Genomic DNA, 25,894 nt, shown 5'->3' on the forward strand with positions numbered 1-25,894 from the left:
TGCCAGAACCACCTGCCATTTCTCCTAGCTCTATCATACATGCCCACATGGCACTCAAGTATCCTGGTAGCAAGTAAGATAATTACCTCTTCAAATATTGCCGTCACTTCATTCTTTTTTTGTTTTTCTGGATCTCCAGTTAAATATTAATCTCCAATTAAATGTTAGATCTTTTCAGTTTATCCTATTTCTTAACCTCTCATATTCTACATTTTCTTGATTCTCTGTGCCACATTCTAGGTAATTTCTAAAGATCACCTCCAATTCACTAATCTCTATTCAGCTGTGACTAACCTGTCTAACCCGTCAGTTGAATTTTTTACTTCAACAAATGTATTTTTCATTTCAAAAAGTTCTATTTGTTTCCCTCTCATATTCACCTTGTCAGTCATCATAGCCTCTGTTTCCTTATTTTTATGACTGTCTAATTCTGTTTCATTTATTCAACCAATAGTTATTGGACCCCTGTTACGTGAAAGACACTGCTCTAGGTGCTGGGGTTATACCAGTGAAATAAAAACCCTGCTGTTATATAGACTACATCACAGTAGCAGAAGAAATACAATAAACCAAATAAGCAAATTATGCAGTATAGTAGGTGGTAATTGAAATGGAGAATAACAAGGAGAAAGTACAGAGAGGGAGAGTTGCAATTTTAAAATAAGGTGGCTGTTTTATATTATCTGAAAATTGCAATATCTAAAGTCTTTGGTGGTCTAACTATTATTATTATTATTGTTGTTGTTTCAACTCTCAGCCATAGAACTTGCTTCATTGTCTATCTGGTGATCTTTGATTGTAAACTATTCGGTTGACTTAAATCTTCAATAACTTTAGGGGCCTCCTTCAGTCTTACTTTGTTTTGCTTTGTTTAGTAACTAGTATCCACTGAAGGAGTTATCAAACTATGGCTTGTGGACAGAATCTAGCCAACTGCCTGTTGTTTGTTGTCCTTTTCTTAACTTCTGCCTCGCCTCCCAAGTAGCTGGGAATATAGGCATGCACCACCATGCCTGGCTAATTTTTTTTGTATTTGCAGTAGAGGCGGGGTTTCACCACGTTGCCTGGCTGGTCTCGAACTCCTGGGCTCAAGCAATCTGTCCACCTTAGCCTCTCAGAGTGCTGGGATTACAAGCATGAGCCACCATGCCCCGCCACTGCCTGTTTTGGTTAGTAAAGTTTATTGGTACACAGCCATACTCAGTTGTCTATGGCTGCTTTCACCCTACAGCAGCAGAGTTGAATAGTTACAATGAGACTGTATGGCAAAGCCTAAAATAGTACTATCTAGCTCTTTACAGAAAAAGCACCCTGATCTACAGAGATAATACACAGGAAACAAGTAACAACAAAACTGAAATGGGCCTACCATATGCTGTTGGCCCAAGTGTAATTTGGTACAAACTTAATAAGAAAGAAATATCCTATCTAATTATAAAATGAGCCTGAGAGTTACACAAAGACTTGTGTACTGGCCTGTTAATCAAAATATTATCTATAATAGCAAAACTCTGGAAGCAATGAACATGTCCAACAAAGGCATTAGATAATGGTACATTCATGGAAATGTATTAAAAGATATGCAAACAGAATAATCTGTTAAGAATTACTGGGAATCTGAAAATGCAGCATATAAACAATATATTCAGACAATCACAATTCTTTAAACTTACACACACAAAGTATATCCCATCACAAAAAGCAATTATTTCTGGGTAGTAAACGGTAGTTTTTACTTTTTTCTTTATACTTCTAAATAAACTGCATATATAATTTAGAAATTACTTTTTAAAGTGTGAGCATGGTATTGATATTTTGTTTAAAGTCTTTCTTGGAAATACAGAGTAAATTTTTACAGATAAAATGAAGTCTGGGATGTGCTTCAAAACAATCTGGCGTGGATGTATAAATAAATCAGTATTGGCTATGTACTGATAATTGTTGAAGCTTGACTTGGTACATCGTATTCACTACTTTCTTCACTCTTCTATATGTTTGAAACTTTCAAGTATAGAGTTTAGAAAAACAACCCTGTCTTGTCTTTTCAGAAACATAATAGCCAACATATCAAAGCTGGTTTTATCCTTCCTAAGACATTGTGTAAGAAATACACTGGATAATTATTCGGTCAAAGAAGAAACTAAAAGAGAAATTGAAAGATCTCTTGAAAGCCTGGCAAAGTGATGCATGCCTACAGTCGTAGCTACTTGGGAAGCTGAGGCAGGAATGGATCACTTGGGCCCAGGAGTTCGAGGCTGCCGTGAGAGCTATAACTGCATCTGCGAAGTCACTGAACTCTAAGCCTGAACAACATATAGCAAGACCCCAACTCTAAAAACATATATAAAGATACCTTGAGACAAAGGAAAATGGAAACACATGTCAAAACTTATGAGATGCAGTAAAAATAGTTTTAAGAGAGAAGTTTATAGCATTAAAAAAGATTGCAAACCAACAACCCAAACCTCAAACACCTCAAGGAACTAGAAAAAGAACAAACTAAACCTCAAGTTAGTGGAAGGAAAAAACAAAGATCAGAGCAGAAATAAATGAAATAGAAAACAAAAAAAATGAAAGAAAAAAAGCTAAACAAAATTGACAAACCCTTATAACACTTAATAAGAAAAAAAGGACTCAAATCAGAAATGGAAGAGGAAATATTACAACTGTTAACAAATAAAGTCTCCCAAAAGCCCAAGACTGGGCTTTTCTGTTTCTACTAAACATTTAAAGAATTAATGCCAATGCTCACATTCTTCCCAAAAATGAAGAGCACGGAATACTTCCCAACTCATCTTACAAGGCCAGTATCAGCCTGATACCAAAGCCAGACCAAGGACACTAGCAGAAACAATATCCCTGATGAACATAAATACAAAAATACTCAACAAAATACTAGCAAACCATCATCTTCAGCAATACATTAAAAGAATCATCTGCCATGACCACGTGAGATTTATCCCTGGGAAGCAAGGATGTTTGAACATATGCACATCAATAAATGTGATTCACCATATGAACAGAATGAAGGACAAAAACTGTACATTATCTCAATAGATGCAGAAAAAGCATTTGACAAAATTCAACACCCTTTCATGATAACCCCCAACAAAATAGGTATAGAAGGAATGAATGTTCCTCAACCCAATAAAGGCCATGTGTGACAAGCCAATAACTAACATCATACTCAATAGTGAAAAGTTGGAGGCTTTTCCTTTGAGGAACAAAGTGATGGATATATTAACCCAATTTGCTCATTCTACATTGTATACACGTATAAAGCATCACATTGTACCCTATAAATATATACAATTGTCAATTAAAAACAATTTCTTCTTGATTTCCATTTCCTGATACAACTTCTAAGAACCTTGAGAATATAATTTCTTCTTGATTTCCATTTCCTGATACAACTTCTAAGAACCTTGAGATCACTTGAGTGAAAAGAATGTTTTTGTAGGCTAATGAGATAACTGGTGACTGGGGCCCTCTGGATAGCATCCATTAGGAAAAGAGATGTTACTTCCTCAGTATTTCAGGGAAAGGGGAGGGGGCAAAAATAAGAGTATAAAGAATGTGGCTGATAACTGGCCTGTGAGTTCACTCCTGGACCTTTCATTATCTGCACTTTTTTTTTTTTTTTTAAGACAGAGTCTGGCTCTGTTGCCCAGGCTGGAATGTAGTGGCAAGATCTCGGCTCACTGCAAGCTCCACCTCCTGGGTTCATGTCATTCTCCTGCTTCAGCCTCCCAAGCAGCTGGACTACAGGCGCCCGCCACCACGCCAAATTTTTTTTTTTTTTGTATTTTTAGTAGAGACTGGGTTTCACTGTGTTAGCCAGGATGGTCTCGATTTCCTGACCTCGTGATCCACCCACCCACGCCTCCCAAAGTGCTGGGATTACAGGCGTTGAGCCACCGCACCCAGCCCATCTGCACTAACTTTATAACACTCAATATTCTAGCCTAGCCAACATGGTGAAACTCCGTCTCTACTAAAAATACAAAAATTAGCTGGGCATGGTGGCACACACCCGTAATCCAAGCTACTTGGGAGGCTGAGACACGAGAATCACTTAAGCCTGGGAGGCAGAGGTTGCAGCGAGACCTGAGACGGCACCACTACACTCCAGACTGGGCAAAAGAGTGAGATTGTCTCCAAAAAAATTAAAACTAACCTCAAGAATGGAGTAGTGAATAATACATTTCTAAGAACCAAAAGGAAAGATGACATTCTCACCTAGTTAATCATGCAACAGGAAGGATTTCATCATGCAGTATTTTGCAAGAAGAACCTAGGAAATCTCATTTTGCTAAAAGGCTATGCCAGTATTCCTCGTCTTTTGATGTCTGTACATAAGAATTTACTTGCTATAAAGGTTTACTTCTTAAAGTTCCTATTTAAATTTCTAAAAAACAATTGAAGGGTCCATTGGACGCAGACAGTAAAAGGCAGTTAGTTTTCCTGTTTACTCAGACTTAAGCATTATACTATTACCAGGGAAGTAAAAATCTTCAGAGATAGCTCAAGAAGGGGCAGTGTTTCAAATACTGTACAAGATATCAAAATCAAACTTTAAAAATAAACATATTTATAGAAACAAGGTTCAGGAATCTTCTTAAAAACCCGACAAAATTCAGCATTTTGTATTTTTCTCTGGCTCGCCTCATTTCACCTCCAACCTTAGCTTTATGATCATTCAGGCTTTCTTCACTCCTCTGCTTCAAGTTAAACCCTCCACATGTGATCTTGGTCTTCACTCTTTAGGGAATTTTTGCCCACAAATAAATGCAATGTGCCTTATGTTGGAGACAAAATAACCAACTATTCCCAACCTTATGATCTCAATCTACTTAATCTCTCTTAGCCAGTAACAACTTTCTAGAAAAGGGGCAACAACTCACTACATGAACATACTTGCCATCTCTTTCATGATCCAACCCACTAAATTTAAGCTTCTATATCCTCTCCTCCTTTGCTCTAATGACATCTCCTGTAAGGTTACCAATGGCCTAGTTGCAAATCTAACGGCAATAATATTTTTTTAAACTATAAAGAAAGGTTACAGTTAAACATTATCATAGGTTCTAACTCTGTAGAATTTTAAATATTACTTATGAAACCATTACATAAGAAAACATTAAAAAATATAAAACCATAGGAAATATAATCTCCAATAATTATAAACACTTAAAATATATTTAGGGCTTATTATATGTCAATACTGTTCTAACTGCCTCACACATAACGAATCATTTGATCCTCACAATAACCCTGAGGCAAGTAGTATTATCTCTGTTTTATACACAAGGAACCAAGCATTGAGAAGTTGTTTATCCAAGGTCATGTAGTAGCAGAGCCAAGATTTGAATTCAGTTTAGTTCTAGAGCCTATACTTAATCTCTGTATTATAAAACTTTCTCTGGTTAAGAGAACTACAAAAAACAAGCATTATAAAAAGATAAGGCATGATTTTATTACTTTTAATTTTTTTTCACCACAATGAAAATAACTAAACACAGAGCTTTACAAAAATAAATTTTTATTAAAAGCAGTAGAGTCTGAGCAGGAAGACAGTACAAAGAATGTAAACAATGTAAACATCACTACATTCAGCTCAGCCTGATTGAATGCTGAAAGACAACTCTAAATGCTCTACGTGCCCTTACTAGCAAGATACATTAATTCTATTTTACACAGACAACAAACACACTCTAATTTTGATTAGGCAAAAGTATTTTATCGAAGTCGATCCCAGCGCCAAATACTGGCATCATCACAAACAGCTATAAGAATGCTGCTATCCCTGCTAAAACTGGTTTGTCGAATAGCAGCACCACATTTATGATGAGTCAGTGTTGTACATCTAGGGAAAAAAACATGACAACAGGTTAAAGACCACACATAACGTTGTCAGTGTCTACCCTAAAACAGTGGATTAGAAAATAAGCAGATGTTCCAACTCATATGAAAAGCATTTAAAACCAGAATTTACTTCACTAAGAGTCAGTCTCAAATTTTATAAAATTTGGATATATTTTAAGTTCAACAAGCACTATATAATTTGTATAAAAATGAGAAATAACTTGTCACCAAGGTACTTAGGAAAAAAATTATTGGAATAAAAAATAACTTCAACTCTGAAAACCGTAAATGTTAAAAATGACTTAAGGATGGCACTGCAAATATAAATGATCTTTTCTACATAGGCATACAATTGTGGAGAAAAAGCCTGAAATTTTGAACAGAAATTTCTAAACACTTACTTGGCTTTATGAGGATCTTCTACTTCTAAATCCCAAACATAAAGTTTGCCAACTTGATTGCCCAATGCAAGCATCTGTATAAACATATTTTTAAAAACATCAAATTAATAAAATTACCAGGTTCTAAAGCACTGGAGGAATCCTCAGACAGCTTTCTTGTTTCAGAAAAAGCTCAGTTCCAGCCTCTGTGCTCTTGACTATTTCTTTGGGTCTTATACTTCTGATTTGTAAATATGAATAAGACCAATTAATACATCACAAGTGTCTTGAGCAAGTAAGAAGGCATTTTGCAAAATTTATGAAGGGCCTTACAAATTTACGTTGTTAGCATGGTACTTACTTTTTCTTCTGCCTTCAAGAAATACAGCAAAAGCTGTGGAAAGCTCTTCCAAAGTTTTCTTACGGAAATAAATACCCAAGTAATTTGTTACCACAAAATCCTAACAATATATTTCTTTAAATTTTTAGGTAACTAATATTTTGTCTGTCTTCTATCCTGATTTTTCTCTAGGGAACAGTTATATACGTAGATTGACAATCTAATTACTAAAACATTAAGTCTTAGTAATGTTATGGTAATGTTTATGTTATGGAACATAAATACCTAATTTCCACCATTGATACCTAACTGCCAATTTAATTTAAAGTAAGCACTGCAGATCATATGCAGAGCCACAAAAGCAGAATGAGTAACACCAAAGTATTTGATGAATAACATCAAAGGGCAAAATAATCAATACAAAACATCAGGGTAGATTTGTCAAGGAAAAAGAACATGGACACAACAGAAAAAGCTAGAATTACAATGGTCTTTCATAAGTCAGATCATTTCAAAATGTAAAAGTACGTTGATACCTTTTGCCAGAAATCCATAGAAAACCTCATGTACCAAATGTCACACTGGCTGTAATCAAATCGCCCAAGAATAGTCACATTAGACTCACTGGGTTTAATTTTATCTATATCATCTTCCATCTTGCCAGGTTTCCAGCACACAATGGCATTTTCACAAGACTAAAACAGAGAGAGAAATGAGAAAAAGAAATGTTAATGTGGAACTGAATCTTACAAAGTAAAAACAAGGCTTTTCTATTGTTTTGGAATTCACAGCTCTTAGAACCTGGTTAATCCTTCTATCAAGTACAGTGATGTACATTCATTTATATTTACACTCAATGCCCATACTTAAGGACAAGAAATCTGATTATCAACAGAATTCGATAATACAAAAGAATCACATTTTCTGAAATATTCATTTTGGAAGTCAACATTTCTCTTCCAAGTTAAACCAAGTTCAGCTCTAGATACTCTGACACCCAGAGACTTGAAGTGTTTTACAGCAAAGGTATAATTACAAACATACAGAATTAGAATACATGGCTTTTCATAATCCGGCATTAATCTGGCTCTTGCTTACTTCACTAGTTTGCAGTTTCCCATTTCAATTCTAATCACAGGTGGTTTCCTTTACCTTATTAAGTATTATTCCTTCATCCAGTATCTGTGCCACACAGTAGATACTCAACAGGTATCTTAGGAAATTTGATGAACTCACATAAATGGCCTTAGAACTCAGGTTATAAATAGGGCAATTGAAGGCAAGTAAAGCAGTTGTTTAACATCAAGACACTGATATGGGGACAGGATTGAAATAGGCTTCAAACTTATACTTTTCCTATCCTATAAAATAAAATTTGTATGCACACACCTAAGCAGTAAGTAGTAAAGAATACAACGAGAAAAAATTGCAAAACTGTGGGCACTATTCATATTATTATCTAGGTCAGTAGCTTGCCCACTAAGGGACATTTGGCAATGTGTCTGTGCTCTAATGAGTAGAGGCCAGAGATGCTACTAAACATCTTATAATGCACAGGAAACCCCCTTCAAAAAAGGAATTATCTGGCCTAAACTAAATAGCACCAGGATTCAGAAATCCTCGTGTAAGTGAACAGTGGTGGCAGCCCTGTGGGGTTCACAGGCATTTAAATAATTTAATAGTATGGCCACTTGAAGATTAGGGAGGAGACAACACATTCTTTTTTCTTCTCTACCTTTTTTATTTAGACTTTTTAAATCCTAGTGCTATATGACATCTGTTATTCAAGTTTTTAACTGTAAAGGACCTTAGAAACCACCTAGTGTGATGACTCTTGGCTAAATGCAAAATTGGATCAATAGTCTATGGAGTTTTCTCGAAAGACTCATCTCAGCCCCTACTGATTCAGTCTGTAAGAGAAAGGCCAAAGCAGAAGAACTAAAAAAAAGCTCTTCAAGTGCTTCTTACTAACTGCACCGGTAAAGAATTTTTAAGTACTGGAGTCCCTAGATGGAACAACTAAAGCAAAGTGAGGTAAAAAGATGTTGCCAGAGCTAATGGATGGCTGCACTTCAAAATCATGTACTAAGAGCTTTTTAGAACTACCAATTCCCAGGGCCTTGTGCCAGATTTAGAATTTCTTAAGGTGAGGTCTAGGAAATCTATTTTTCTAACATTCTCCTAGTGATTCCAATGCAGAGTCAGATTTGAGACCACCAATATATTCCAGTTCAGCCTACCACCTAAAATTCAGAAATCCTTTCCAGAGATCTAAGTTCTAAGAGCAGAAATTTTAAAAACCTAATGGCTTTTTACTTCTGCTGCTGGAACAATAGAGCAGATGTATTTTTTTCCTATCCGTCTGCTTAAAAGTCTGAGTATCATACACAAAGCAAACATAAGACTTGGAAAGGTAGAGAAAAGGCAAACAAGTTAGAAACCTTGGAACATAACGATAACTGTTGAGTTTCCTGGGTTTTCTTTTGCCTTATGTATACCAGACTGGATGCGAGAGAAGGCAGCAACTCAGAAATGCTAATGAGTGAAGACAACAAAAACAACAACAACAAAAGCCTACCCTTTCTAGCCAAGGAACCAAAAAATGTAGCAGCCTAACAAGACAAAATTTTCAGATGACAATGCTCTACTCCAGCCAAGCACCCTAGAAAAATCTGTGGACCCATCTCCACTTGAACCAGCAAAAGCCCAGTGAAAAACCCATGCTCAGGTTGTAACTAAGCACCCCAAGTGCCTATCCCATGACTCTCCCCATACCTCTTATAGCAACGGGGTGACCCTCCTCCTCTCGGGCTAGGGTGGTATCAGAGGAGGCCTAATCGAGTTAGGACATTCATAGCCACTCACTGGTAAAGCCACCAACTACCCACAGTGTCAATGGAGACCACTAGGGGGGCAGTAATTAGGCATCCTGGCCCTTCCCAGCTAGAGTGGTATCAGCTGAGGCCTACGGAGAGCCTTAACTCCCACCCCCACTGAGCAGTAATGAAGCACCAACACCAAGTCAACCGAGTGGGGAACCTGGACTTCCACCCCAACCTGTCACAACACAATGCGCCTCCCTTCCCCAGATGAAAAGGTATCAGAGAAAGCCTGCTGTAAGAGAAGATCTAAATAAGGTCCAGAGTCTCGTAATACCCAAAATACCCAGGTTTCAATCAAAAATCACTCTTCATACCAAGAATCATAAAAATCAACTTTAGAAAGACAAAAATCAGCTTTAAAAAGATAATCAACAGATATCAACACTGAGATAACACGGATGTCAGATCTGACATAGATTTAAGGCAGGAATATAAAAATGCTTCAATGAACACAAACATACTTAGAATGAACTGGAAGTTTTATAACTAAAATATACTATTATAACCCAAATAAAAAACTCAATTGATGGGTTCAATACCAAAAGAGGAGAGGGTCAAGAGTCAGTAAATTTAAAGACAGTACAATAGAAATTACCCAATCTAAACAAAAAGAAAAAAGAAAAAAGACAGTCCTGGGGACCAAACAAACGATCTAACATTCATATAATCAGAGCCCCAAAATGAGGGAAGAGAGCAGGGCTGAAAAACAATTTGAGTAATGGCTGAAAACTTTCCAAACCTGGGACAAAACATCAATCTACTACAGATTCAAGAATGTCAGTGAACCCCAAACAAGACAAACCCAGAGAAATCCACATCAAGTCATATCACACTCAAACCTCAAACTAAATACACTCCTGCTCAATCTGAAAACTAAAGGCAAAGAAAACAATCCTGAAAGCATTAAGACAGAAAGAACATCTTACCTAAAAAGGACAAACAATTCCAGCGACAGCAGATTTCTCATCAGAAACTATGGAGGCCAAAGAGGGAGCAAAAACATTTGTCAAGTGTTGAAAGAAAGTAACTGTGAAGCCAGAATCCTATATTCAGTGAATATATCCCTCAGAAATAAAGAAGAAATGAGGCCATGCTCAGATAAAGAAAAAATAGGAGAATCTGTTAACAGCAGACCTGCTCTAAAAGAATGGTTAAAGAAAGTTTTCGAAACAAAAAATTAAGAAGATTTGAATTTATCAGTAAGGAAGAACAACAGAAAATGCAAAGTGAGTCAATACAATACTCTCCTTTTCCTTTTGGGTTTTCTAAATTGTGTTTGATGGTTGAAGAACAAAAAACCTGATATGGTTCTCAAATATAAATAAATATTTAAGACAATTATAAATGGAAAAGAATTAAATGATGTAAAGAGAAGGAAGCATTCTAAATTTCACTTAAATGGCTTGTGTCTGTAATCCCAGCGCTTTGGGAGGGCAACGCAGGGGAATCACTTCAGGCCAGGAGTTTAAGACCAGCCTGAGGAACATAGCAAGATCCCCACCTCTACAAAAATTAAAGAAATTAGCTAAGTGTGGTGGTGCACGCCCATAGTCCTAGCTACTCGGGAGGCTGAAGCAGGAGGATTGCTTGAGGCCAGGAGTTTCAGGCTTCAGAGAGCTAAGACTGTGCCACTGCACTCCAGCCTGGGTGACTGAGCAAGATCTTATTTCTGAAGAAAAAAAAAATATTGTAAAATGCTGATAATACAGTAGACAAATGAGTTAATATAGATAAATAAAAATGGAATTCTAAAAACCATTCACATAACCCAGAAAGTTAGAGGGGAAAAAACTCAGAGAGAAATGAAAAAGACAAAAAGAAAAATGGCAGACTTAAAATAATAACTGATATTAAGGCTTAAATATAAATGGTCTAAATACACCAGTTAAAAGACATAGGCAGAATATATTTTAAAAATATATGACCCAACTATATCATCTACAAGAAACTTACTCAATGATAATATAGATTAAAAGTAAAAGTTTGAAAAAAGATGATGTAATGAAAAAAGAGTCAATTCCAAAGACATAGCAATACTAAATGTAGAATGCACCAACAACAGAACTGCAAAACATGACAGTACTGAAAGGAGAAAGAGAAAAATCCACATTGTAACTGAAGATTTCAACACCTGTCTCTCAATGGTTGATAAAACAGTAGACAGAGAACAAACAAGGATATAGAAGAATTCAACAACATCATCAATCAATAGTATCTAATAAACACTTATACAATATTCCACCCAACAGAACACATACTTTTTTCAAGTTCCCATCAAACACATCTAAAATAGAGCCATAAAACAAATTCTCAAAAACTCAACAACCTAAGCTACCATCTTAAGTAACTGATAAAAGTTGAGCAATATAAACCAATAGCAAACAAAAGGGAAGATATAAATAACATTTACAACAGAAAACAAACAGTAAAAAGCTAGTTCTTTGAAAAGATCAATAAAATTCACCAACTTCTAGCAAGACTGACCCAAAAAAAGACCTACACTGCCAATTTCAAAAATGAAACTGGCAATTTCAAAAATGAGACCAGCCCTGGCAACACAGCAAGACTTCATCTCTACATAATTTTTTTTTTTAAATTAGCCAGGCATGGTGGCCCACGCCTATAGTCCCAGCTACTCAGGAGGCAGAGGTGAGCGGATTGCTTGGGAGGTCGAGGCTGCAGTGAGCACCACAGCCAGTTGCACCACAGCCACAGTAAGACCCTGTCTCAAAAAAAAGAGAAAGAAACGGGCTATCACTACAGACCTAGCAGATGTTGAAAGGATAATAAGGGAATATTACAAACAACTCTGTATACATAGATTTTACCTTAGATGGAATGTACCAATTCCTCAAACAGCACAAACTACTATAGCTCACCCAGTATGACCCGAAATGAAGTAGTTAATTTGAACAGCCCTATAACCATTAAGTTAATGGACTTCATTAAAAAGTAACACTAGCAGGTGAGTGACTCACGCCTGTAATCCAAGCTACTCAGGAGGCTGAGGCACGAGAATCACTTGAACCCAGGAGGTAGGGGGTTGCAGTGAGCTGAGACTGCACCACTGCACTCTAGGATGCACAACAGAGCAAGACACTGTTTCAAAAAAAACAAAGTCACACTAATTTTGCACAATCTCTTCTGGAAAATGGGAAACAGGTCATTTGCCAATCTGCTTTATAAAGTCAGTATTACTAATACCAAAACCGGAAAAAAACAGTACCAAAAAAAAAGTTCAGACCAGTATCACACCTCATGAATACAGACACAAAAGTCCTTAACAAAATATTAGCAAACAGAACTCAGCAATACAAAAAATTACACAGGATGATCAAGTAGGAATGTATTCCAGGGTTCCAAGGCTGGGTCAATATTCAAAAAACCAATCAATATAATCCACTATATTAACAGGCAACAGCAGATAAACCACATGATCATATAAACTGATGAAGAAAATGCATCTGACAAAACACCAGTCATGAAAAAGCGCTCAAAAATTTAGGAACAGGAAACAGTTCTCAACTTTCCAACTTGATAGAGAATACCTACAAAACAAAACAACAACAAAAAACCCTAATATGCTTAATTGTGAAAGACTGAATGACAAGTCAAGAATATCTGTTCCTAACAATGCTATTCAACACAGGACTGAAAGTTTACCAGTGCAATAAGGCAAAAAAAGAAAAGGCATATAGATCACAAAGGAAGAAATAAAACTGTCCTTATTTGCAGATCACATGATAGTCTACAGAGAAAAATCACAAAACACACCTTGAATACGTAGTCTAGCTAGGGCACAAGATTCAAGATCAATATGCAAAAATCAATTATATTTCTATATATTAGTTATGAACACATAAAAATTGAAAATAATATACGATTTATAAATTGCTTAAAAAATACTTAGGTATAAATCTAATAGAGCAAAAACAGGACTCATATGCTAAAAACTATAAAATGCTGATGACAAAAGTCAAAGAAGATGTAAATAAATGAAGAGACATACCACAGTCATGGATTAGAAGACTCAGCACAGTATTAGTTCTCCTCAAAATTATATATACAGGTTTAATACAATTCCACTCAAAAACTTCTCCTCAAAAAAACTGCCCGCAAGATTTTTATAAATGTAGAAAACATTTTTCTAAAATGTACACACAGAAAGGCAAAGGAATTAGGATAGTTCAAAACAATTATGAAAAAAATAAAGATGGGAGAAATCTATTAGATTCCAAGAAAAATTATAGAGCTACAATAATGAGGACTGTGTATGTAGTACTGGTGGAGGGGCAAATATACAGATCAATGAAACAGAACAAGAAAATCAGAAACAGCCCCACGCAAGTATAGCCAAACAATTTCTGATAGAGGTGCAAAAGCAATTCAATGGCGGAAGAACAGTCTTTCAACAAATGCTGATGAAACAATTGAGTATCTATAGGGGAAAAAGGAACTTCAACCTAAACCTCACACCTTCATAAGGAAATCAACTCAAAATGGATTACATATTCAATGTAAAACTAGCAGTATAAAACTTTTACAAGAGAACACGGGAGAAAATCTTTAAGGTCTATGGCTTGGTAAGGAGTTCTTACGCACAACATCAAAAGCATAATCCATAAAATAATTTTAAAAAATCAATATACTGGATTTAATAAAAATTAAAAACATTTGCTCTGTGAAAGACCCTAGGATGAAAAGACAAGCCACAGACTGAAAGAAAATATTTGCAAACTATGTATCTGATACAGGATTCATATTAGAATACATTCAAATTCTCAAAACTCAACAGTAAAAAAAAAAAAAACAAAAACAGCACAACAAAAAACCAATCCAATTAGAAAATGAGCAAAAGATATGAAGAGACATCACCAAAAAGGATATACAAATGGTAAATAAGCACATGAAAAAGATGTTCAACATCACTAGCCATCAGGGAAATGCAAATTAAGACCACGATGAGATATCACTACACACCTATCAGAACAGCTAAAATAAAAAATAATGACAATACCAAATGCTGGCGAAGATTCGGAGACACTGGATCTCTCATACATTGCTGGTGGGAATGTAAAATGGCACGGCCACTCTGGAAAATAGTTTGGCAGTTTCTTAAAAAACTAAACAAACTTAACCACGACCCAGCAATTGCCCTCCTAGGCATTTACCCAGAGAAATGAAAACTTAAGTCCACACAAAAACCTGGACACAACTGTTGATTAGCAGCTTTATTTGCAATAGCCCAAAACTGGAAACGACCAAAACCTCCTACCATAGATAGTTAAATAAACTATGATAATCCATACCATGGGATACTACTCAGCAATAAAAATGGCGAACTACTGATACAGGCAACAACTTGGATGGATCTCAAGGGTCTGAGTGGAAAAAAACAATCTTAAAAGGTCCCAAACTGTACCATTCTTGAAATGACAAAATTTACGTGATAAAATGACATAAAACTATACACACACATTGTACCAGTGTCAATTTTCTGGATTTGATACTGTATTACAGTTACATAAGATATAAACTTTGGATTCTGGATAAAGATCATATGGGACCTCTCTGAACAATCTTTGAAACATCCTATGAATCAAGTTATTTGAAGGTCAAAAGTTTAAAGAAAAAAGAAAAAAAACAGTTTACACATAAAGCCAAGAAAAAAGTAAATCAGGCTCTGCCCAAGAAAATGTGAAGTGGCCTGAAATTCACATCAAGAAAAGAAGCTGGACAGCAATTTCACCAAATTTGATAATCCTAAATGCCCATGTAATATCACCAACAGCTTCTCTAAATTATCAGCTACAAAAAAATACAGACACACACACAAACACACACACACACACACCCAGACACACACCCAGATGGTCCCTGACTTACAATGGTCTGATTTACAATTTTTCAACTTTACCAAAATGGTACAAAACAGCTGCAATTTTGAAGTATTTGGAATTTGGAATTTTGATCTTTTCCTGGGCTAGCAGTATGCAGTATGTGAGATGTTCAATGCTTTATTTTAAAACAGGCTTTGTGTTAGATAATTTTGCCCAATCTGTAGGCTAATTCTGAGCACATTTAAGGTAGGCTGGGCTAAGCTGATAATCAGTAGGTTATGTGTATTAAATGCATTTTCAACTTATGATGGGTTTATCACGATGTAATCCCATCATAAATCGAGGAGCATCTGTATAAATCCATCAACAGGAGCAGGGATTGGCAAACTACAGCCCATAAGCCAACTCCAGGCACCTGTTTTTGTAAATAAAATTTTACTAAAATAGTCACAGAGATACAAAAAAATAAAAACAAAAGCCAATTCTGTTGGCTTTAGTTACCGGTTATCTTGTAATAATACTGAGTATCACAGAACACTATCACCTTATAAAACTATACTCATCTTACTGGAGCACAAAGAATTGTATTTCAATGGCATGTTTTATTCTTAAAACAAGTTTCTAAATATATCAAAATATGAGACTTTAAAAACGGCAATTTCCCATCTGCCATTCAATTTAATAAACTACATAAACTGCTCCCTGCCAAGTTCCAACACATACACATACACGCACACACACACACGATGGAAGTACAGCTTAACTGCAGTTACCATACCTTAGAAAGTATCAAATCGCCTAACCATCGCACACAATCAACATAATTCCTATGTATGTCTCTGGTAGAAAAATCAGGAAAATGGATTTTCTGAGAAATAAATGGCCTGAAGGAAGAATGGAAATGTAAAAAGTTAAAAGAAAAAATTATAGTAGAATCATATTCTTTTTCATTTTTGGATTTATAAAACTTGGAAAAACAAAATGTAAGACTATTAATTCCTCTGTGTTCCTACATAACCAACCACCTTATCTATTTATTGAAAGCTAACGTCTCATTCCACTTTTATTTTTCCCCATTATTAACAAATTTTATTTTTGTCTTATGATAAGATACTTCGTTTACAAACATTGTAGTTTCCTGCCTTTTACTATATATAATCCAAAATTAATCACTTCAATTCTGGGTACCCTAACCAATAATAAAGGCCTGATCAGTTTCTCACAGAAAATATGCTAAGCTACCTACTCAGTCCTAAAAATTAAGCATTAATAGTCTATGAAAGTCAACATACCTACACTATTTCAAAAGATAGCCATCTTTCCAGGAACAACTAAACATCATTCCAAAGTCTGCTAAAGATAATTCTAGAGTCCTGCCTTGAGCAATAATTTCTGAAAATGATACCTTACTAATTTAAAATTTCTTAAGTGGGGCTGAGTGTGGTGGCTCACGCCTGTAATCCCAGCACTTTGGGAGGCCGAGGCAGGTGGATCATCTGAGGTCAGGAGTTCAAGACCACCCTACCCAATATGGTGAAACCCCATTTCTACTAAAAATACAAAAAAAATTTTATTAGCCAGGCGTGGTGGCAGGTGCCTGTAATCCAGCTACTTGGGAGGCCGAGGCAGGAGAATCTCTTGAAACTGGGAGGCAGAGGTTGCAGTAAGCCCAGATTGTGCCACTGCACTCCAGTCTGGGCAACAAGAGCGAAACTCCGTCTCAAAAAAATAAAAAAAAATAAATAAATAAAATTTCCTAGGACTTTTCCAAATAATTTCTGTATTTAGGAAACTAAATGGCACCATTGTTTTCATTAGAGATATCTGTGAGAAAAAAGCAAAACAAGCTGCTACTAATTCTGGAGTTATTTAATTAACAGTATAGTTAACATTCCTAATATACTCAGTTTTAAATCAGAAATAGCTGTATAAGTATAATATGCCCTGAATTAGTTGTCTTAGGCAATACATATGTCCTCTCTTTACCTTTTCCCTCAGATATGTAAAAAAGCACTTTGGATTCCATCAACTCAAAACAATCTTTCCAATGCAAATTCTGGGATATTTTGTTAAAACATTAAAATGTTATTCATGATCTTATATAAATTCTTAATTCTGCTATAATTATATTAATTGGTTTTCTGCCAAGTACATATTATAATTGTATGGCCTCTCTCAAAAAAAAAAAGTACAACTGTTATTTTTTGAAAACTGTGAAATATAGTTTGTATTTATTCCAGATACCTAGAAAATAATCTAAAAATATAAATTTAACATTGTACTACTAGTTCCTGGTGTTTTAAAGGGGAAAGGTAAAACTTTTAATAATTCTTAGAGGGCACTTATGTCTGATGAATGTTAGTGCATTGAAATATTTACTGATGCTTACAAATTTAATAATCGATTAACAATCTGGCTTGATAACCAGAAAATGAACTCTAGATCTTTGCTAAAACAAAAGTACCAACAAAGTTAACATGCAGACATACAACGTTTACAGTGAAAGTGTTAATGACAGCCTGGTAAGATTCTAAAGACAGTTACTGCATTAAGAATTGAGACATTTCAAAAACATACTAAGAAAACTGCAAAATTCCCCAACCTATAGTACCATGAAGAGAGGCTCCTGCATTTGAATTCTCTCCATTTAATAAAGTGAGCATCATTTAGAGAAAAGCATTATCATGAATTAGAGCTAAGAACTCCATTGTTTAAAACTGTGGTTTACCATCCTGAATTAGAATTAGTATCATTTAAAAAATGTTAACATTATTCTAAAGTGTCCTTCACTCTCCCTAGTCCATAATAAGCTTAAGTGACTTAAAACTTTCACATTTCTAACTTAAAAGGCCAAGCATATGCATACCAAAATAGAAATAAGTAAAATGTGCTACTAAGTTAAGATGACAACACAATTTAAAGGGGATTTTGAAAAGTAAGTCACAAACACTGCAAATAAAGGACTTCTTAAAGGGGTGAATTTTATGGCGTGTAAATTATGCCTTAAAGTTAAAAGACGATCTTCTGAACTCAATATTGGGGCTTATATAGCACTTTTGAGAAAAAATAAAACATATATTCAACAGCACAAAACAGAAAATTGTTTTAAATACCACAACTGTTACCTGTTAGTTTTATTTGGATTATAATCATAAGATTCCTTAATTGCATTCATCATTCTCTTTGAATTGATCCTCCAAAGTTTAAGAGAGTGATCCATACCACAGGACATTATTTTTTCACCCAAAAGATCATAATCCTGTATGTAAAACCAAAAAGTTTTATATAAATTACAGTTCCAAATTATATTTATCCAATTTTCACCTAATATGCAACATGGTGAAAACTGTATTTCAAATCACAATACAAACTACATTTTGGGTTTCATCTAAACAGGCCATAAATCAGAGTTTACTACTTTCAAGATTTACAGTTTTAATTAGTTTGTCACCATCGGAATATATAAGCATTTACAATGTATAAATCAAGAAAAAATTACTTAATCTTAGTTTTATCTATTCAATGACACTAAAATATTCATTTTGCTTCTTTTGAATGTAAATTGATTACTAAAGTAAAATAACTATTCTGACACGAAGAGCTGAATAGTGTATTACTTTTCCTATCCAAACTCAACCGACCAATGAAACTGACACGTGCATGTGCAAATACATGAATCCTTAAAGAGCTGACATTTTACTTTATACTTCTAAGTTAGTCTTAGAGTTCACTTTTAAGTGAATTTTTTAAAGTCTGATAAAAAACAGATTTTAACTTTTTTCATTTGCTGTTTACTAATTTTTAACAGGCATGCAACAGATCATCTATTGTAATAACCTCATTTCATAGGCAGACACTAAGGCTCAGAGATGCTATTTAATTTAGCGAAAGGCACAAAAATGAGTAATGAAAATCTCACACACCTATCCACCTATCAGTGAACTCCTGTATTAACAGAAGAGCTATATACTGTCTCCTGCTCTCATTCTAAGAAAAAACAGTAGAGAGTTCTATTGAAGGAGTATATTTTCCTTACTAACCTAAATATTGTATGTTAATCCAGCCTTTGAATTAATTATGAGTACCATTTTATACAAGCCTAAGAACTTTAGGCTTGATGTTTACTGAATCCACAGATGTGCTACTTCTAATTACCTCACTGTCAACAGCAACAAGACATCCTTAGAGACAATACCACTAATTTGGAGTTATTAATAAAGAACAGTTCACTTGGCTTTTACACACATAAAGCCAGATGTAGAATGCTACTGCAACTTTTAGGAAATCCAGGTTGACAAGGTATTCCAAGGAAGGTATGATTCTCACAAAGGAATCCAAACGTCAACATAGGAATATTTTAGTACCTTCAACTAACATGTTACATGCTATAAAATATGGTGCCCCTTTACACAGTTTAATGGAAAACAACCTAAGAGGTGTGAAATTTCAGGAATTAAATGAGTTAAATATGGAACATAAGCTAAAATAATGTTAAAATCTGAAACCTGACTAAAAACACTTGTATAATAGACCAATGGATTATAATACATCAATATAAAGGTGGTATTTATCTTTAAACAAAATTAACTATTGGTCTTGTATTATACCATGCCAACCAAAAAGAATGGTTAGAAATAAGTTACCTAAAACAGTGTGAGCACAATAAAACACTTCCAAAAAGCAAAAATCTTATGTTTCAACTTCAAAGAAAAGATGGAAAAGTACTTTAATGGCTACATAGTTTAATTTTTTTTCTTTAATAACTGCAAAACAGCAAAACAAACATTAACTTAGTGATTTTAGATTAAAAGGAAAGGAACAAGATCATAGTGCTCTCATGAGAATCCAGGGATTGGTATAGATAAAGTGCAAGTAATTTAAAAAATAAATAAATATAGTCTTTGTTTTATTCCTTCATCTGGAGATTAAATCTATGTCAAACGTAAGTGAATGTCTGCCTGACAGGCTACATGAAACAAACACGTTTTCTTACAAGGAAAGAGTTTCATGGAGACTGTTCACAGCTATGTAAACCTGAAAGTCATTGCCCTGCAGTTTTCAACTTACAGCACTTAGAACTTCATCTCTGTGCCCTTCTACGCCTCCAAATATTGCCACCAGAGTGTCCGTTTGGATATTCCATAATCGTAAAGCATGATCTAATATAAACATACAAAAATTAGGTGAATATTTTTTATTTACTGTGAACTTTCAACATCTTGTGAAAGAAAAACTACTAAAGTCTAGATGAAAGCTATGCACAGTAAAGCCTAAAAATAGAATCCATATTACATAGCAACTTAAAATATTTACATCAGATGTAGAATTAGCTAGGTAAGTGCTACAGTTTGAATAGGTCCCCCCAAAAGCATGTGCTAGAAACTCAATACCCAATGCAATAGTGGTGTGAGCTGGGGCCTAATGGGAGGTACTTAGGTCATGGGGACTCCATCCTCACAAATGGATTAATACTGATTATAAAAGGGCCTGAGGCTATAAATTCAATCTCTTGCTCCCTCACACTCTCTCCTGCCCTTTTGCTGAGACGATTCAGCATGAATGCCCTGACCAGATACCGGCAGTCTCCAGAACCATGAGCCAAATAAATTGTGTTCATTATAAATTACCCAGTCAGCCAGGCACGGTGGCTCATGCTTGTAACCCCAGCACTTCAGAAGGCCAAGATGGGAGAAATGCTTGAGTCCAGGAGTTTGAGACTAGCCCTAGCAATATAGGAAGACCGTGTCTCAACAAAAAATTTTAAAATTAGTGAAGCCTGAGCTTCACTAGGAATAGGAATAGGAAAGAAATGAATGAATGAATCCATCAGTCAGTCACCTAGTCTGTGGTATTCTGTTATAGCAGCATAAAATGGACTCAGACAGAATGTTGGTACTCAAAAATGGGACTATTGCTATAAATACCTAAAAATGTGGAAATGACTTTGGAACTGGGTAATAAGGAGAGGCTGGAAGAATCTGGAGAAGCAGGCTAGAAAAAGCCTGTATTGATGTGAGTGGAGCATTGAGGGTAATTCCAGTGAGGACTGAAAAGAAGACAAAAGCTGCAGGGAGAGCCTTTATCTTCTTAGCGATTACTTAAGTGGTTGTGATCAGAATGTTGGTCGAACAATGTTGGTAGAACAATGGTAGAACATTGAATGATCTGTCTGAGACCATTCAACGAGGTCACAGACAGAAATGAGAAGGTATTGGAAAATGGAGTAAAAAGTATCCCTGTTGGCAGGGTGTGATGGTTCATGCCTGTAATCCCAGCACTTTGAGACTGATGCAGGAGGATCACTTGAGGCCAGGAATTCAAGACCAGCCTGGGTAACATAGTGAGACCCCATCCCTACAAAAAATAAATTAGCCAGGTGTGGTGGTGTGTACCTGTAGTCCTAGCTCCTTGGGGGGCTGAGGCAAGAGGATCACTTGAGCCTAGGAGTTTGGGGCTGCAGTGAGCTATTATCACGCCACTGCACTCCAGCCTGGGTGCCAGAGACCAACCCTGTCTTAAAAAAAAAATAAAATAAAAAGCCAGGCCAAGTGCAGTAGCTCATGCCTGTAATTCCAGCAGCATGGGAGGCTGAGGCGGGTGGACAGTTGAGCTCAGGAATTCGAGACTAGCCTGGGCAACATGGTGAAACCCCATCTCTACAAAAAATACAAAAATTAGCTGGGTGTGGTGGCACGTGCCTGTAGTCCTGGCTACTTGGGAGGCTGAGGTGGAAGGATCGCTGGCATGGTGCTGGCATCTGATGAGGGCCTTCATGCTGAATTGTCTCATAGAAAAAGGGCAGGAGAGGGGGTGAGGGAGCAGAGGTTGTGCCACTGCATTCCAGCCTGGGTGACAAGAATGAGACCTTGCCTCAAAAAACTTAAATAAATAAATAAATAAATGCCATCCTTGCCATACAGTTGTGAAGAACTTGACAGGATTGTGTCCATGCCCTAGGACTTTGTGGAAGGCAAAAGTTAAGAGCAATGAATTCGACACCTGGCAGAAGAAAAATCTGAGCATCAAAGCATTCACAGTGATGCATGGCTTCTTCTGGCTGCTTATCATAAAATGAGAAATGATCTAAAGGTAAACTTTGTAATTAAAAAGGAAAGCAAAACAGAAAAATTTGTAAACTCTCAGCCTGGCCACATAAAGAATAAAAAAGCAGGCTGGGTGTGGTGGCTCACACCTGTAATCCCAACGCTTTCGAAGGCTGAGGTGGGAGGATCATTTGAACCCAGGAGTTCAAGACTAGCCTGGGCAACATAGTCCTTGCCTCTTCAAAAAAAATATAAAATAAAAAAGCATGTTTAAGAGGGAATATTAAGGATGTGGCTAAGTGACTAATTGCTAAGGAGATTAATAGGGAATAGAAGGCAGGTTCTATTCACCAAGAAATGGGATAATGACCCCAAAGGCATTTCAGAGATCTTCAAGACATAGCTAGGACCTTGAGGACAAGGTTTCCAGAGTAGTACCCATGGGACCTCTACATTCACTGTCCAGGGCCACTTCAGCACTTTGCTCCCCCTATTCCAAGGCAGTGCTCTTTGGTCACCCCACAGCTTGAGGGGGCTCCGGTATAGCTCAGGCCATAGCTTCTGAAGGTATAAGCAGCAAATCTTGGCAGTGTCCATGTGGTGTTAAGTGTGCAGATGCAGAGAATGCAGGAACTGTGGAGGAATGGCTTCCTCTCTAGATTTCAAAAGACATCACAAAGAGTCTGGGGCTCCAGGCAGAAACTTTTCAGAAGGGCAGAGCCACAAAGCAGTTCCCACTACAGCAATACCTGGCGGAGCCATGGGGGAAAAAGCCATCCCCCAAATGCCAGAACTGCTAAACTACCAGGGCACACCATCACCCTGGTGTGCTGCAGGCAGCCGACTCCAACTCATAAGATGCTACGTGGGCTGCATGTGGCAAACCCATAAGGATGGGGCTGCCCAAGGCCTCTGGGGCCCAAACCCCATACCCAGCATGCCCAGAAGGCAAAACATGGAGTCAAGGAAGATTATTCTGGTGCCCTGGATTTAATCTTTTGTTCTGTTGGGTTTTGGACTTACTTGGGACCAGTTACCCTTATTCTTGCCCCTCTCTCCTGTTTGGAAGGGACTGTCTCTCCTATGCTTATCCTACCACTGTATTTTGGAAATAGGTAAGATGCCTGATTTCACAGACCCACAGATGGAGAATTTACTTCAGGAGGAATCCTGCCTTGAGTCTCACCCATATCTGATTGAGATGTAACCCTGACTTGATGCCAGAAGGAGTTAAGACTTTTGGGGTTATTGGATGTAATGAATGTATTTTATATGTGAGGATTTGAATTTTGGGGGCTAGGGGCAGAATGCTACAGCTTAAATGAGCCCCCCAAAAAGCATGTTGGGAAACTTAATCCCAATGCAGCAGTGTTGGGAGATGAGATCTAATGAGAAGTGTTAGGTCATGAGAGTGCCACCTTTATGAATGACTTAATTCCAATTATTAAACAAAAAAAAGGCTTGAAGTTCATTTTCTTGTTCTTACTCTCTAATGCCAGGTTAAAATGGACTAAGACAGTAAGTTAAGAAATATTTATGTGGCCTGAAAAATATTTTAAGCATATTTATCTCAAATAACTTTCTGTAAATAACCTAATTTGTTGGAAATACACTTTTGAGATAAAATACAGATTTGACATAAGCAATTTTATCCCACAGAACAAGATACTAGCTTTTCCCTTCACCACACTCACATTAAAAAATTAAAAGGGGACTGAGATTTATGATTTTTACAGTAAGCCAAAAACATAACTACATATATCATGCACAATTTTATAGAATGATAGTCCTTCTTCAAAAATTATACAGCTATAATTTGAGCAATGTTATATTAAACATTAATAAAGAATGTACAGCAGGCCAGGTGCAATAGCTCACACCTGTAATCCCAGCACTTTGGGAGGCCAAGGTGTAAGGATCTTTTGAGGCCAGGAGTTTGAGACCAGGTTGGACAACATAATGAAACCATATCTCTACAAAAAATTTTTAAAAATTAGCCAGGCATGGTGGTGTGCACATGTAGTCCCAGCTACTCAGAAGGATGAGGTGGGAACATTGCTTGAGGCCAGAAGTTCAAGGCTACAGTGATATGTGATCACAACACTCTACTATAGCCTGGTTGACAGAGTGAGATCCTGTCTCTAAAACAGTATTTAAAAAAAAAAAAAAAAGAATGTAAAGAAAAGACATATAAGCTTCAAATACAACAATGTTCATTCTGTCTGTGAATATAAATGCATCACATAAATACCCCAAAGGTAGTAATACATGTGAAAATTAACAGTGCTGTAAAAATGATTCCTAGGCCGGGCGCAGTGGCTCGTGCCTGTTATCCCAGCACTTTGGGAGGTCGAGGCAGGCGGATCACAAGGTCAGGAGATCGAGACCGTCCTGGCTAACATGGTGAAACGCTGTCTCTACTAAAAATACAAAAATAAATAAATAAATAAGCCGGGCGTAGCGGCAGGTGCCTGTAGTCCCAGCTACTCAGGAGGCTGAGGCAGGAGAATGGCGTGAATCTGGGAAGCAGCAGAGCTTGCAGTGAGCCAAGATCATGCCACTGCACTCCAGTCTGGGCGACAGAGCAAGACTGTCTCAAAAAAAAAAAAAAAAATTATTCCTTGATTTCAATTTTGTACAAGCTTTTGTATGGACATGTTATTTCTCTTCGGGATACATATGAACACCCCCACCCACACAACCCTAGGATATATATACATATGTAAACACCTAGGATTAGTGACTATAACATTTTGAGGAACTGCCAGATTGTTTTTCAAAGTAGTTACATTTTACATTCCCACCAGCAGTGCCTGAGGGCTCTGATTTCTTCTTGTGCCAGTCAATACTTGTTAGTATCTAAGGTTTTTATTACAGCCACCCTAAGTAGGTGTGAAATGGTATCTCATTGTGGTTTTGATTTGTATTTCCTTAATGATTAATATGTTAAATATCTTTTCATGTGGTCAGAGGCCATCTGTGTATGCTCTCTGAAGAAATGTCATTCACAACCGTTTTTAAATTGGGCTGTCTTTTTATTGTTGAGCTGTAAAAATTCTTGATACACGTCCCTTATTAGCTGAGAATCGGGGCTCATGCCTGTAATCCCAGCATTTTAGGAGGCTGAGGCAGGAGGACTGCTTGAGGCCAGGAGTTTGAGACCAGTCTAGGTAACACAGTAAGACCTCATCTCTACAAACACATTTTTTAACAAATTAGCCAGGTGTGGCATCACGTGCCTGTAGTCCTAACTACTTGGGAGGCTGAGGAGGTTGAAGCTATAGTAAGCCATGATCACTCCAGCCTGGGTGACTGGGTGAGACCCTGTCTCCAAAAACAAAAACTAAAAATCAAAGTCCTTTATTAGAATGATTTAGAAATATTTTTTCTCCTTTTGGATAGACTTTTTTACTTTCTTGATAGTATCATTTGCAGCAAAATTCTTATTCATGCTCAAACATCTCATTTTCAAAAATGCTCTTACTGACACAACAGGGGATGACTAGGGTTAAAAGTTGTGATATTGGGCTGGGCGCAGTGGCTC

At 36.5% G+C, this 25,894-nt stretch overlaps 1 protein-coding gene across 3 annotated transcripts in view; it reads right to left on the bottom strand.

Annotated features, from left to right (window-relative positions):
• Positions 1-5,525: 5,525 nt before the first annotated feature.
• The window catches only part of EED (embryonic ectoderm development), a 35,754-nt gene continuing 15,385 nt past the window's right edge, over positions 5,526-25,894 (bottom strand). For 2 of the 3 annotated variants that reach the window (XM_021926402.1, XM_021926404.2), the window contains exons 7-13: positions 20,375-20,466; positions 18,433-18,566; positions 16,086-16,191; positions 14,485-14,559; positions 7,122-7,280; positions 6,267-6,340; positions 5,526-5,866 (exon numbers count right to left, since the gene is read on the bottom strand). In XM_021926402.1, the coding sequence (XP_021782094.1) occupies positions 5,740-5,866; positions 6,267-6,340; positions 7,122-7,280; positions 14,485-14,559; positions 16,086-16,191; positions 18,433-18,566; positions 20,375-20,466 (767 nt within the window). In that variant the 3' untranslated portion in view covers positions 5,526-5,739. The remainder of the gene's footprint in view (positions 5,867-6,266; positions 6,341-7,121; positions 7,281-14,484; positions 14,560-16,085; positions 16,192-18,432; positions 18,567-20,374; positions 20,467-25,894) is intronic. The other variant, XM_021926403.2, reaches the window with a different exon arrangement.

This window comes from Papio anubis, chromosome 12 (genome assembly GCF_008728515.1).
Source record: "Papio anubis isolate 15944 chromosome 12, Panubis1.0, whole genome shotgun sequence".
Taxonomy (NCBI): Eukaryota; Metazoa; Chordata; class Mammalia; order Primates; family Cercopithecidae; genus Papio; species Papio anubis.